The sequence below is a fragment of the Tripterygium wilfordii genome, chromosome 22 (genome assembly GCF_013401445.1).
Source record: "Tripterygium wilfordii isolate XIE 37 chromosome 22, ASM1340144v1, whole genome shotgun sequence".
NCBI classification, from domain to species: Eukaryota; Viridiplantae; Streptophyta; class Magnoliopsida; order Celastrales; family Celastraceae; genus Tripterygium; species Tripterygium wilfordii.
In genome coordinates, this window is record NC_052253.1 from 12664842 (window position 1) to 12680985 (window position 16144).

General features: G+C 35.0%; 2 protein-coding genes across 2 annotated transcripts; both read right to left on the reverse strand.

The window, feature by feature from the left end:
* Positions 1–1262, reverse strand: LOC119990417 (probable WRKY transcription factor 51). Its single transcript, XM_038836315.1, has 2 exons — positions 1140–1262; positions 1–234 (listed from the first exon to the last, which is right to left on the reverse strand). The coding sequence occupies exons 1-2, from the start codon at positions 1202–1204 to the stop codon at positions 39–41; spliced, it is 261 nt and encodes an 86-aa protein (XP_038692243.1). The 5' UTR covers positions 1205–1262; the 3' UTR covers positions 1–38.
* A 3621-nt stretch (positions 1263–4883) lies between these two features.
* On the reverse strand, positions 4884–8296 carry LOC119991561. Its single transcript, XM_038837905.1, has 4 exons — positions 8276–8296; positions 8074–8124; positions 7755–7967; positions 4884–5105 (listed from the first exon to the last, which is right to left on the reverse strand). The coding sequence occupies exons 1-4, from the start codon at positions 8294–8296 to the stop codon at positions 4884–4886; spliced, it is 507 nt and encodes a 168-aa protein (XP_038693833.1).
* Positions 8297–16144: the final 7848 nt, after the last annotated feature.

Sequence of the window (16144 nt, forward strand, 5' to 3'; positions counted from 1 at the left end):
ATATATGAAAGATATAATATATGTGGAAGCCAATAAATTCAAGAATAAGTGGAATACTCAAGAGATGCTAGCGAATTCCAAGCATTAGGGGACATCTGGTTGTCATAGACCACACCAGGGCTTTCATGGTTGTGCTTTCCCTCATATGCTGTTATCACATAACTTGAGTCTTCTCTGTCCCTCTCCACCTTCTTCTTCACATTACATCCTCCAACTACACATTTATAGTAATTCCTGCGCAATTTAAGTATAATCTCAAATTCATGTCATCATGCACATTAAAGACTGTAAAGCAGCGTTGCAAAAGAAGGAAAATGAATTTATACAGTATACACTATAAATTCCAATTTGAAAGGCCAATCAAAACACAAACAAAAATGTTAAGGATCTCACTGTTTTTTGTCTCAAATCCGAAATCGTGGACTCTATGTGATTCATATGAAATCGTGTGTGTCTATCTCAATATTTGGTATAGTTAGGACAAAAAATATTGAAATCCGTAAGACCGTTGAAACTTGAAACACAAATCTGCGGGCACTACTATCGATGGTTGGAAATCTAAGTCGCGGATTTAATGTACATATATGGCATGGTTGAGAAAAATAAGAGCAAGAATATCCTAATTAACATTCAGTATTTGAGTGTGATGCGGGGTTTGCATACACACACATAGATATGAAGCTTTCTCACATGCGGATCATTTTTATAGACTTAGCTTCACCAAACTATAGAATAGCCTGTATTTGTTGAAATTCACATCCTAAACACATTAAAAATATTACTCATTCTAGCTAGGAACCTACACAGATTTGTTCTTCATGAGTTGTTATCATTGGTTCTCAACCCTATAAAAATGCGTCTTCAATGTGAGAATAGTTGAATTTTACTTATAAACTACTTGACTGGGTTATGCCAGACTAATGTGGAAGTTTATTCTTGGTAGTATGAATAGTATTGATACAAGCATTGTTATTATTATTATTTTTTAAAAAAACAACAAGAAAGAAAGAAATAAATATTTTCAAGAAATTTTAAATAATTAAGCAATATATATGTTTCCCAAAATTAGTATCTTTAAGCATTCACTATAATATATGCATAAAAAAGATGATAGAAATCAAAGGCATATATGTCCTTACCTTGGGTTGGGATTGTTCTTGATAGACTTCTTTCCATACTTTCTCCATTTATACCCATCTTCCATCACTTCCAGCTGCGATTTAGTCCTAAATGCAATCCTCTGTGTCTCTTCCGTCTTGTTCTTGTTCCTGCGATTCCAAAAAAGGAATACGATCTACATCTCAATTCTTACATGCGAATCAAACAAACGAAAGCCGATTCATCGATCAATATATATATACATATAAATATAGATATAGATATATAGCGAATCACTTGCATGGTTGTATCTCTTAATGTTGCAACACTATGCTCCGTTGAGCTGCCCCCGACGTGCTCGGATGACACCATACTCGACAGCGAAGAATGATCATCCTTGAATACATGGTCGATATATTCTGAGAACTCGAAGTCCGACGACGATGATGGATCGTCGAATGGACTGCTGAAATGAGTGAAACTAGGGTTAGGGTTTTGATGAGGAGGTTCCATTGACTGAAACCAGCTGGAAATGTAAGGGGCCGGGGAATAAATATCAAGACATGTGCTACCTTTATAATGCGAATGAGGCTCCTTTTTATTTATTTATTTATTTTTCTTTCTTTCTTTCTTACTTTCTTTTGTCTTGTGTGTTTAATTTTCTTTTAAACTTGTTCCTTCCTACACACTTTCCTGAAGCTATAAAAGCAAGGTCATCTGATAAAAAAATAAAATAAAATAAGAGGAAGGTCACTTTGTGGTGCCAAATTGCTTCATTTAATGTGCTTCCAGCCTCCAGGAGACAATTCGGGCCCACGTTGAGACTCCTTACGGTCATCAAAAATGATACTGATTCGAAGGTTTTTTACATCTCAAATGTTGAACTCTGAGAAATCATCGACTCCGCGTGCAATACGTATGAAATGTGTGTCCATCTCAATATTTAAAATAGCTTAGATAAAAAATACTAAGATTCATAAGATTGTTGTTTATATATATATGGTTATATGTTATACATAGTAACGGGCATCTAAGCTATAATTCTATTATCCTCACCAATCCTACTATTGGTCCGTCCCATCAAGTTTATATTTCCTAAATAACACAATTACTCTTTCTTGTTAAAAAAAAGTATTTTTGGCTTTTCTTATAATGTGTTTGGATTAAGGGATTTGGGGAAAAAAAGAGAACCAAAAGGAAGGAAGAGAATGGGAGGTAAAATATTTTTCTCTCTCATGTTTGTTTGGATAGATAAAAAAAGAAAAAGAACGGAAATAAAATTAGTTTAATTTATTAATTTATCTTTTTTTTTATATTAAAGTACTATGTACAAAGTAAAATAGGTTTTTAACTTAGAAATAACTTAATTAGCCCTCCCTTCTTTCTAAATGATCTCATTTTGGAGAGAATAGTTTAATGAAATCTTCCCCTCAATTCTCTTCAAATCGCTCCCCTTAATTTTTTTCTAAACTATCCAAATACGAAAATTAGAAGGAAACTCTGTTCCTTTTCTTTTCCCTTTCCCCCAAATTCCTCAATCCAAAGACACTCTAAGCTCTCAATTATTTTGATCAACCACTCTCTCTAACTTTTTAGTAAGTTGCAAAGTGCAAACTTAGAAAGAGTGGCTAATTGCACATGAGGGAAAGGGATGGGAAATTGTACACCTTGACTTTTCGTAGTTTAGTAATATTTAAATAGTTAAGTGATATTTGATAGATTTTTAAGTAATCTCATGCTTCTCTTCCTTTCTTTCCCTCAGTCAGCGAGACTCTACTTTAGTCTAAATATCTTGGTCTCGAGCCCTAAATCCTCAATCGACATCTGTAGTCGCAGCCTACACTGCATGTTTGTCTTTGCACTATGACTCTTCTCTTGGTTAAACTTTTATCTTGTTATGAGATTCTCTGGTATTGATTTCCTGGAACTAAAATGACTAAGTAATCTTGCTTAAAAAATTATTGATACGACAACACTTAGCGTATACACAATGATTTATAGACTTCTAAGTTTGATATTGATTCTCGAATTATAACTGTTACAGTAAAGAGAGCATTTTTTACGATGAAGATTGTTAAGAATCAGATTTGGAATAAAATGAACGATCAATGGTTAAATGATAATTTAGTTGTCTACATTGAGAAATATATTTTTGATACTATTCTAAAAGAGGTTGTCATGAAATGATTTTAAAAAAAGTGAAAAATCATTGTGGACATTTATAAATTAATTTTCTATTATTACTTATTGCTACAATCTTTTGATTTTTTAATATGTGGGTAAGATGAGTGGTATCCAAGAAATAACTAGGAAATCCCTTTGAAAGTAAAAACATATAATTTGTGTAGGTGTTGAAGGTGATGTGAGAAAGTTCTAGGAAAAAAAACCTCGATATTGAGATTATACACATAGGGTCACTGGATGGTTGACTTGCTTGACTCTAGTAGAAAAGAATGTATACTTTTCATGAGACATTGAGAAATGTACCAATCTTTGGTTCATTACCAGGAACTGAATTATATTGAATTGACCAGGCACTGGATTTTACTTTGTTCAGCCAATCTTGCCTACTTCTACGGACAAGAAGGTCATCAAATCAAATCGATAGAAATTTCTCTTGAAGTTTCTATGAGAAAGTTCTAGGAAAAAGAAACTCCAATCAACAAGACGCAAACCCAATCCGTACTGGGCAGAACTAGATGAAATCTGGAAAGCCATGGAAGCATCATATTGTTATTACAGCAAATCAACAGCCCCTTTTGACTCGCTCCACGAGAAAATGAGGCTAAAATAAGAGAGGAATTTTTTTATGGGGGGATAATCTTTTTGTATCAATATTAACTTTCCTATCTTCAGAGGTTGACCGTTTTGATCCATAATGGATATTCCAATCTTCGTTAGTCTTGTAGAAGGATAGAAACTTCAATATCAAAGCCATAATTATCACAGAATTTCGATACTCTTTGATTTCCTGTAATTAAGAATTGAAGTCATGCCATTTAAGGAAAGCAGAACAAAAGAAGCCCCATAAAGAGGAGAGATTAAAGAACACCAACTGAAACATTGATTCCCATCCAATAGCTACAAGAAGCCTTGAGAGGGAGACCTAAGAAAATCATCTGACAACACTGACTCCTTTTTTTTTTTGATAAATCAGAATTTATTAGAAAGAATAGAAATTACATAGGATAGCAAGTACTGGTACATTAATCCATTGTGAGGGTGAGGCTTTAGTAATAAGGAAGACCAAGGGTTTAGGTATTTCCCTCAAGGCCTCTTGTAGGTATCTTCTACCATGAGGAGCCAATATTCTGAATTGTTCTTAACACTGAATACTACAAGTCTTTGATCAAGCTCCTCTTTTTGTTGATATGTATACAGCAACAATTCTTTGATCAAGCTCCTCTTTTTGTTGATATGTATACAGCAACAATTCTTTGATCAAGCTCCCAAGCTCTCTTCAGTTTCTTTTCCTGTCCAGGGCCTAAACTTTTTTTTTGAATTCACTCGCATGGTGTTTCAAAATTCTCTCTCTCTCTCTCTCTCTCTATATATATATATATATATATATATATAAATAATGTTAAACTCAAAAAAAGCCATACAAATATAATGGGTCAAGTCCAAATGTTCAAGAAGCCTATGAGGACAACCCAAAAAATTGCAGGATTCATATATATACATGCACATATTTTAAGTCTTTATTTTAAATTCGCACGAGAGAATTTATATACATATATATTACATATGTAAAGGGTATATAATATATGTGGAAGCCAATAAATTCAAGAATAAGAGGAAGCCTGAAGAGATGCTGGAGAATTCCAAGCATTGGGGGACATCTGGTTGTCATAGACCACACCAGGGCTTTCATGGCTGTCCTTTCCCTCATATGGTGTTATCACATAACTTGAGTCTTCTCTGGCCCTCTCCACCCTCTTCTTCGCATGGCATCCCCCAACTACACATTTATAGAAATTCCTGCCAAGGTTGTAAATACTATTTAACTATAATCTCAAATTCATGTCATCATGCATATTAAAAACTTTGAAGCGGCCTTGCAAAAGAAGGAAAATGAATTTATACAGTATACACTATAAATTCCACTTTGAAAGGCCAATCAAAACCCAAACGAAAATGATAAAGATCTCAATGTCTTTTGTCTAAATTATTCTAAATATTGAGATAGACGTACATGATCCACACAAAATCATGGACCCCACATGATTCGTGTGTGTCCATCTTAGTATTTAGTATAGTTGGGACAAAAAATACTGAGATCCGGAAGACCATTGAAACTTGAAACACAAATCAGTGGGCACTACTATCGATAGTTGGAAATCAAATCGCGGATTTAATGCACATATATGGCATGGTTGAGAAAAATAAGAGCAAGATTATCCTAATTAACATTTAGTATTTGAGTGTGATGTGGGGTTTGCATACAGCATACACACACATATAGATACGAAGCTTTCTCACATGCGGATCATTTTTTCAGACTTAGTAGTTTTTAGATTCAAAATGCAATGATTGTAATAAAACACAATAAAAATGAGAGTCAGATATAAGAAGAATTACATGCTTTATTTGTCGTTGAATTTCGAGTCTGTAAAAGTGATCTGTATCTATATATATATATATATATATATATATATATATGTATGTATGTATGTATATGTTATGTTTGTGTGTTTCTGTGTGTGAGTACGTAAGTATATGATCTCTATAGAGATATAGAGAGAGATAAATATGATATATTCCCATTGTATAGCATTTGGGTGGTAACCGTTTGGTCGTGGAAGGTTATGAGTTCGATTTCCATAGGGAGTAATATCCTTAGGGCCTCGCGTTGAGTTTTGACCCAACTTATCTTCTTGTCAAGTAAGAAACTTTTGTGCGCACGGGCCAACACGTATCAAATGTCTAAAGGGCAAACTTGTATGGTATCGTTCTCGGTCAAAAAAACAGGATTCATTTTAGAATTAATTAATTGGTCGGAGTCCAAATACTGATCAGCTCAATCACCATGAGATTCTATAAATAATACCTAAAAAAAGACTCTACTACTATGAGTCTAAGAGAGTATTAAAACTTAAAAGTCTGATACGTTTGTATACTTGTAGAGGGTTAATCATGTGATTATGTAAGAAACTAGGCACGTAATGGAGGGCAATTAATCTAAATTACCAGTACATCATAAATACATATATGTTGGAAACCATTTTGCACGAAACCATATGCATGGTTGCAATAATTAATCGGAACGTAACTTATCAATTGCTGAGTTGAACGCATATAATTCAACTAAATTCGTGTGTTCCATATATCCCACATGATTCACATGAAATCATGTGCGTACAACTCATCAATTGGAATAACGACTACTAGGATCCCTATCATAATCAAGGGCGGAATTAGGGTTGGGCTACACGTGATCCATCGTTTAACGACAATGACATTCTCGTTTCAAAGTCTTATCTTAAATTTTTAAGTAATTCTCTCCTGTCAACACACAAAAGAGTAAGTCTATCGACATTGGCAAGGCTTATTAGAGTTGTACACATATCAAGCTTCTACTGCCTAACAAATTACCGTAATTCATACAAAATATAAAACTACTTTTGTCATTGATATAAATCTTTTTGAGACAGTGTCTTTAGCTAGCTAGTAACAAAGACAAACTTCTAAAACTAGAAAGTTAGAAATTAACCAATAATATGAAAAGTTAACGAATATTATTTCATCTTGTAATATAGACTCCACATGTATCACATGATGCATATGAAAATTTATGTGTACAATTTTAGCGACTAGAATAATTAGGATACTAGTTGCTGCTGTTGGGAATATCAACCGTTGGGATCCCTATCATTACTAATACACAAATTATGTAACACAATAATGTACTAGACATGGGTAAAATTTTATTGAAAAAAAGGTGTTCATGATCAATACGATTAGCAATAACCAATGCGAATGGAATAAAGAAATTGAAAATCAAGATCAATCACACACAAAAGAGAAACGATTTTATGTTGTTCAACCAATCTTGCTTACTTCTACGGGCAAGAAGGTCATCAAATCAAATCGATAGAAATTTCTCTTGAAGTTTCCATGCCGTCAGTTGTCTTGGAAAGTGAGCAAAAGTGGCTCTGTAGGTATTTCCTACCATGAGGAACCAATCTGAATTGTTCATAACCCTGAATACTACAAGTCTTTGATCAGGCTCTTCTTTTTGTTGATATGTATTCAGCAACAATTCTTTGATCAAGCTCCCAAGCTCTCTTCAGTTTCTTTTCCTGTCCAAGGCCTAGCTTTCCTAAACTTTTTTTGAATTCACTCGCATTGTGTTTCAAAATTCTCTCTCTCTCTCTCTCTCTCTCTCTCTCTCTCCATATATATATATATATATATAATTAAAGAGGAAGGTCCCTTGTGACCTTTCTGCTTAGTCTGCCATAATGGTCTACGTCTCCCTCCAAAAGGACTAATACATTATGTGGGTCAGGGGCGAAAAAAAAATACAATCTACATCTCAATTCTTACATGTGAATCAAACAAACGAAAGCCGATCATTCATCGATCAATAGTAAATACCTATATATTTATGTATATATATATATACATAAAAATATAGATATATAGCGAATCACTTGCATGGTTGTATCTCTTGATGTTGCAACACTATGCCCCGTAATTGAGCTGGCCCCGATGTTCTCTGATGACACCACACTCGGCAGCGAAGAATGATCATCCTTGTATACATCGTCGATATATTCTGAGAACTCAAAGTCCGATGACGATAATGAATCAATGATAGTGAGTAAAATTAGGGTTAGGGTTTTGATGAGGAGGTTCCATATTAACTGAAACCAACTGGAAGTGTAAGGCGAGAAATGTCAAGACATTCTCTCTTTCTTTTGTACGTATGGTGTGTTCAACTTTCTTTGAAACTTGTTCCTTCATACACACTTTCCTGGAGCTATACAAGGAAGTTCCCTTATGAGTGCGACATCTCACTCTCTGGTTAAAATTGCAACCCCCAACCCTTTAACGTGCTTAAAAATGTGCGGTAAGATCCTCCAAGAAATAACTAGGAAATTCCTTTGAAAGTAAACACATATAATTTTTGTGGGTGCTGTGTTAAAGGTGATTTGAGAAAGTGCTAGGAAACATGATCAACCCTTAATACCATTGTACGCACCAAATTCCTCAGTATAAATTAAATACACTTAGAATTTGATACAAATTACAAATATTTAAATCAAAGTGGATTTGATCTCTTCTTTTGACGTATTCCACACGAATACGGAATCCTCTGATTTTAGTTGAGTGCTTCAAACAAATTCTACGAATTTGTAATAAAATCCAGTTGGATTTGAGTGTTGGACTTGAATTTAGGATTTGATTGTCGGACTTGAGACTTGATGGAATTCTAAGAATTCTGGATTTAGAGAACTTGAATTTCACTTCCGAGACTTGACTTAGACTTGAGACTTGAAGGAATTCTAAGAATTCCGGATTTAAAGAACTTGGACTTTTCACTTCCGAGACTTGACTTGGATTTGAGACTTGAAGGAATTCTAAGAATTCCGGATTTAGAGAAGAAATTTGAGAGAGTCTTTAGATAGTTTCTCTCTACTCCTCTTCTTCTTTTTCTTTTTTTTTTCCAAGTGAGCTTGGTATTTATAGGCAAAGGGAGAAGTGGAATTTACTTATGTACCCTTGGCCTTAACCCTTGACATTAAGGGTATTGTAGAGAAATCACTTAATCAATGATTATCTCTTTAATTTAATTTTATTTTTTATTTGAATTTGATTTGATTTGTATTTATCTTAGATTTTATCCATTTAACAATATTTTGGGCTTCATAAATTATTTTAATTTAGGGCCCACTATTTTATTTAATTGGGCTGCAAATTTTTTATGTCTACAAATGCCCCCTCAAGACTTAAGTTATCAAAGACTAGATAATTTAAGTCTTGAATTATCTAATAAAATTTGTTTTATCTAATCACAATTTGATTTGTATTATTGTAACTAATCTCACTTGATATAGGAGATTTAGACTTATATAAAGCCAATGTATGCCATAGAGTTTGAATACTCCACACCACGTATAGAAGGTGAGATGACTGTGGTTTGGCATATATATGCTTCATATATATATATATATATATATATATATATATATATATTTTTTACACAACACCGTGCTTCCTTGTTGCATCCCATATATATATATATATGTTTTGCTTTACGACAACCAAATTTGACTTTCGTGGTTGTGATGTTGCATGGCTGCATTATACATATACATATACATGTATACATATGTGTATATATATTCTTACTTCGGCAGCTTCTTTTTTTTTTCTTTTTTTTTTTTTTTTTTTTTTTTCCCTTCAGCAGCTTTTTTTTTTTTAATTTAGATATTGCTTCTTGCAAACTGTGTTCAGCCCTGAAGATGGATTCTGAGAGTAGCTCAAACTCTAATCCACAATAGATTACAGAATCTAGTAATCCCAAACTTAAAGGGAAAACAATTTGTTTTCCGATGGCTTTTGTTGGACTTCACTCCTCTATAGGCATGCCGGGTCATCTAAAATTTCACATCAACAGTGTAATGACTGGCCGTTTTGCTATCCCCAACGTTAATCAATTTCAAGGTTTGGATATGTCTTTGATTAGCAGATCAAAGGAATTGGCATCCACGAATGCCCGTCGTCCAGGCCTACCTTACTTGTGTATTGCACCACATCATAATGAGGATGACTTCATCCCACGGCCTTTGATTGCCGAGAATATTGGGAACAAATTTATTAGATGGGGGACATCTTTGAACCCCAGAGGAGAGATTTCATATCTAAATGGCTTTTGGGAGTGGTCCAGACGGGTTGCTGGACTCCTTAAGGATAAAGGCTTGGAGGATTTATCATTAGCAGTCGAAGCAGCAACGATGGAATATCATCGTCCCCTTTCAGCATATCGGGCTTTATGTGAGGTATGGTGTCCTGGAACCAATACCTTTGTGACGAGGCATGGAGAAATTGGCATTTCTCTTTGGGAGATCTTATTTCTGCTCATATGCTTATTGTTCCAGACTTGACCAAGGAACGTGGCAAGATAGAAGCAGAACAAAAGGAAGTTAGACTTGAAATTTCTCGTTTAGAGAAGCGAGATAATGTTTTGTCTTCCAAACGTGACTCCATTGATGAGAAAATGAAGAAAGAAAGTGATGACCTTAATCAATTGAAGGAATCACATTCAAAGCTAGAGAAGATCCAAGTTAAGGATACCACTACAGCTGAGTCAATTGCTAGACGGAAGGCAACTTTGGAAGATAGATTCCGTGGGCTAGCGAATTGGATCAAGAAGAATTAGACTTCTTTATTTATTTATTCTTTGTCATTTCGATTAGCTTTTTTTTTATTTTTTTTATTTTTTATGTAATGAACATTCATATCAATGAATTCATTTGCTCCTTTTTTAATGCTATAACTTGGCGCACCATCAAGTATGCACATATAACATCAAACAAAGGTATTCTTATTAAAGAAAGGAACCTTAAATCATAACATGAATGTACATCTTACATGCTTTGATTTTGTCTTTTCGAAATGACAATACAAAGAAATTTTTTTCTTTGAATTTGACTGAACTTGAAAATAAAAGACAAAGTCTTCTATTTTTATTTGGATTTGAACTAAAAGACAAAGTCTTTTTTTTTATTTGATTTGACTGAACTTGGAATTTCCCAAGCTGCCTACGTACTCCTTTTGAGGAGATCAAGTCAAACGTAGTTCCAAGGAAATTTTTTTTTTTTTTAACTCTTATTTTTGCCTAGACCGCCCTTTCGGGTTTTCAATCTAGCGAGTTTTTTTTTTTTTTTTTTTTTTGATGCCATTCATAGTTTATACTCATATGGGCAAGGAGTATTTACAATTTAATTCTAAGCGTAAAAATGCTTCAAGAATTTTCCATTGATAGGTCCGATCCGTAGACCGTCCTTGTCGATAATTTTATAAGCACCATTTGTGTAGACTTCCGTGACTACATATGGTCCATCCCATTTGGGTAGGAACTTGCCCCCAGTCCGTCGAGTGATCAGAATCGGCCTCCTTATAGCTAAGACCAAGTCTCCTATTTGAAATGATCGAGGACGTACATTTTTATTGAAAGCTCTGGACATACGAGCTTGATAGCATTCCAGTCGCTTTTGAGCTTCCAATCTTCTTTCGTCTAAGGACTCAAGTTCTTCCAACCTTAATTGAGCATTTTGCTCTGTAGTAAGGCCTTCTTGGATAGCAATCCTGAGAGACGGAATTTGACATTCCAGTGGTATTACTGCTTCAACGCCATAAACCAAAGAATATGGTGTGGCTTGTGTTGGTGTTCGATAAGTTATTCGGTAGGCCCACAAAGCTTCTCCTACCCTTTCATGCCAATCCCTCTTTGACTTGGAGACAACTTTCTTTAGCAAAGTGCAGAGAGTTTTGTTAAAGGCTTCTGCAAGTCCATTTGCTGCTGCGTTATACATGGAGGAATTGTGTTGGACAAAATGAAACTTTTGACAAAGTTTGTCCATTAGATTGTTATAGAATGGTTTCCCATTATCAGTAATGATATATCGGGGAACTCCATATCTGTAGTAACCGGTTTTCGTCCGGCCAAAAACAAAATACAAAAATAAAAAATAGAAAAAAACAAAAAAAAAGAAGAAACAAAAAAAACAATAAAACAAAATGATAAGGTGGTGGAAAAAAAGAAAAGAAGAGAAAAAGGGGAGTGAAATCGGTGGAAAAGAAGAAAAGGGGGAGAAAGAAGAAAAAAGGGGAGACGTGGGGCAGAGTAGGAGAAAAGAAAGAGAAAAAAATAAATTAGAGAGAGGTGGCGTGAGAGAGTGGAGAAAAAAGAGGAAAAAAAAGAAAAAGAAAGAAGAGGAGAGAAGAAGTGGCAGGATTTAAGGAGGAAAAGAAATAAAAAGGGGGAGGGGAGGCCAAAGGAAAAGAAGAAAGGCCAAAGGAAAGAGAAGAAAAGGAAGAGAAGAAGGAGTTTGATTCTTTTCGGTTTTGTTCTTCCGGGAAGGTAATAGATCCACTCATATTTGACACTTCTTGTTCCATTTCACTATTTATGTTCCTGTAGTTCTACTTTGCATCTCTTTTTTTCTGATTCCTTGGATCTGGCTTTCTTTCTTTGGATTTGATTGTTGAAGGTTTATGTCCTTGTTTGCTCACTATTGAAATAAGGTTTTTACTCACTTATGTTGGTCCGGCTGTAACATATGTTCTTTGAATGTTGTGATGTATTGGGTATATATACAAGTTTATATATATATATATATATATATATATATATATATATATGTGTGTGTGTGTGTGTATGTATATGTATATATGCTGGGTTTTTGATATCTATATGTATGTGTTTGTATATATACCGGTTCATATGTGCTTATATATATGTGTTCATATGTGTTTATATATGTATATACGGTGTGTGTATATATATAGTGCAGGTGTGTATATATATATATATGGCATGTGTATTTGTGTGTATATGCGTACAGTACGTGTATATATACTATGGTATATATCTATGTGTTTGGTCTACAATGTATATATATATGTTGTGTGTGTGTGGGTATGTGCGTACAATAGGTGTGTGTATATATGGGTGCAGTATATTGTGTATATATATATATATATCTGTAGGTGCGTATATATATATATATATGTGTGTGTGTGGTGTATATATATATATATATATGTGGTGTGTGTGTGTATATATACAGGGTGTGTACATATATATTTCATTTGTGTTTGTATATATGTGTTTGTGTATGCATGTCTATAATATATATATATATAATTAATTTGATTTGAGTTTTTATGATTATTGAGCACCATTTAACCCTCCATTCTTATGTTTGTGTTTGTTGGGCTTGGATCGGGCTTGGGACCGCTTGGACCGAGGGGCATACCTAGAGGATTTGGGCCGGATTGGAGCAATGGGTCTCAAGGGCAATATTGGGTTTTTGTACATTTGTATAAATTTCGTTTTTGTCACGTATCCTTGTAAAATGTAAATCCTTGTAATGGTATAGTGGAAAATAGTGGAAATGCATACATAAATGTTTAGGGTGCTAGAAGCATATAGACATTAGGAGATGATTTTGAGAATGATGATTGCATTAGAATGCATGCTTAGGACTTTGATTTCTCACACTATGCCATGATGCTTAGATGTATGCTAGGATTGTTTGAGTGCAATAAAAATGAAAGCAACGCGTTAGTCATTAGAATTAATCCAAGCCGTCTCATGTTAATAAAACACATCAAGATTAAATTATGGAATCCTTATGTTTTGATTAAATACCAAAGAGCCTTCAAGATATTGGGGTTCCATTGGCATTCATCCAAAACATTTGGATTTCGTGGACTCGGAAAGCAAATATGTTTTTAGGGATTAGGAGAATTTATTTACGGATTCAACGGTGAGTTTAAAGATATTTGACTCATTCAATGAGTCATAAATGGATTCTTTCTTTTCTCATGAAGAACATAATTGTGAGTAAGGCTTGAATTGAACATTATTCCTTGATTGTGGGCCCTTTTGGTACATCAACCAAGTCCTCAAGAGTCCTTTTTCCCAAATATCCAAACCCACTCCAAGTGGTACCTTATCCAATCTTTGGCCAAGCCGGGAATGACCCCAATGATCCCGTGCAACCCCTTTTTTTTTAAAATATCCAAACCCACTCCAAGTGGTGTTTTCTCCAATCTTTGGCCAAGCCGGGAATGGCCCCAATGATCCCGTGCAACCCCTTTTTTTTCAAATATCCAAACCCACTCCAAGTGGTGTTTTCTCCAATCCTTGGCCAAGTCGGGAATGACCCCAATGATCCCGTGCACCTTGTTGTCCAAACCACTCCAAGTGGGTTTTTTTTTCATTACCTTCCAATAAGACCCATCAAAATGGGATTTTCAAAAACAAATCAAAGCCAAATGGGAAAACATTCAAAGGTAACCGTTTTCGGGAGTTGTGGGGTGCCTAACACCTTCCCCATGCTCAATAGACCCCCTTGCCCATTTTTCTCGTAGACCAGAACGGATGTCCAATTGCATCCTAAAAATCAATTGGTGGCGACTTCATTGTTTTTTTCAAGCCGGTTGCTTCAGCTGGCGACTTCACTGGGGAAAATTGGTTGTTGTACCAAAAGGGTCGGGCCTTTTTGTTAGTGTTTTCCTATTTGGTTGATTTGTTTATTTTGTTGTACATTTTTCTTTCAACATTTTGAGGAATCTAATGTGTTTGTTCATGATTGTAGATAAAATAACAGGTTTTTGGTTTGATAAAATTTGAGTGTTTATTGAGGATATGGTATGATTCCCCCGCACACACATCACTATTCACATGCACACAAATGACCCATAAAAACCGGGTCCTACTAGTGATTAGTGAGGGTTGATCTTTGCTTTTGATGGATTTTGTCCTCACGTAAGCAAGGAAAAACATCCTCCTGGATTGACGTCCCTTCAAGATATTGGGGGATGGGTTCCACTTCCAGATATGGGGTGTGAACTAACCTGATCCAGTGGCCTCTCGCGTAGCCGCGTTATAGTTAGATATGCCACCCATATGCACATTACATAACCCTAGATCCGGTTCGAGACCTTCAGAAATTGGTAGGAACCTGATTTTGTTAGGAACAATGGGGGATTCTCCTATCCTTAACTCTATTTATTTCCTGTACATTTAAATACCATGTACCTTTATTCCTCATTTACATGTTTATATGTACTTGATACATACCTGTGTATATACATTCATTGAACCATACATGTACATCCTTTATACATTTGTCATATATGTTAGCCTAGGTTATGATCACGCACAAACATAATGGCCCATACATGTCCATATATACTTGAATACTCTTATATGCCCATATATACTTGTACATATGCTAATTATCCATACTTGTCCATATGTACTTGTACATCTGTTAATCGTCCATACATGTCCATATATACTTGCATGATTGTTAATCACTCATACATGTTTATACACATCTTACACTCGTTCTTTTAATACTACCATGCATTCACTACACACATTTTTTGCATTTTGACAAACTAATAAGTTCATAGTCATGCATGAAAAAAAAAACAAAAAAAAAAACAAAAAAAAAAAAACAAAAAAAAGAAAAAAAAAGAAACCATTTCACTCATGTCATTGCCATCCTTATTACACAAGATTACAGTTGTGCATTGCTCAAACAATGAAAAATGAACAGTAAAAAATACTGGTGCAGTTTTTGAGGAAATTGACTCTTAATTTTCTTGTTGATGGAGTTGGAATGAATCATTCTTTGTCTGATTCTGAAAAGATTCATGTTTTGGCTATCGATGACAGCCTTGTTGATAGAATAGTTTGGTCAAGATTACTTCCTGTAAAGTGACTGCGGTGGATAGTGGAATAAGAGTACTTCAGTTTCTGGGTTTAAATGAGGAGAATGATTGTTCTGTTGGGTTTGATAGTTTGAAGGTGGGTCTGATCATCACCAACTACTGTATGCCTGGAGTGACAAGATATGAGTTGTTGAAGAAAATCAAGGGATCGTTTGCCTTGAGAGAGATTCCGGTGTTAATCATGTCATCTGAGAGTAATCATGTCATCTGAGATCGTAGTGACTCGAATTGACAGATGCTTGGGAGGAGGAGCAGAGGAATCTATTGTAAAGCCAGTGAAGTTGTCAGATATGAAGCACTTGAAAGATTACATGACCAAAGACGAAAACCAAGAGGGATGCATCAACAACAAGAGAGAGCTTCCAGAGACTTGTGATCTATGTTCATCATCACCGTCATCTTCTACTCTCAGCTCTCGGCCCCCATAGCTGTCAGATTCTCCGTCACTACCATCATCACCATCAGAGCCGTGTTCTCTACCACTGTTGGAATCTCCTATCAGACGGTTTAAAAGATCCTACTTGGATTAGGTCTTGACCGTCCGTTATGTACCCTGTCTCATTGT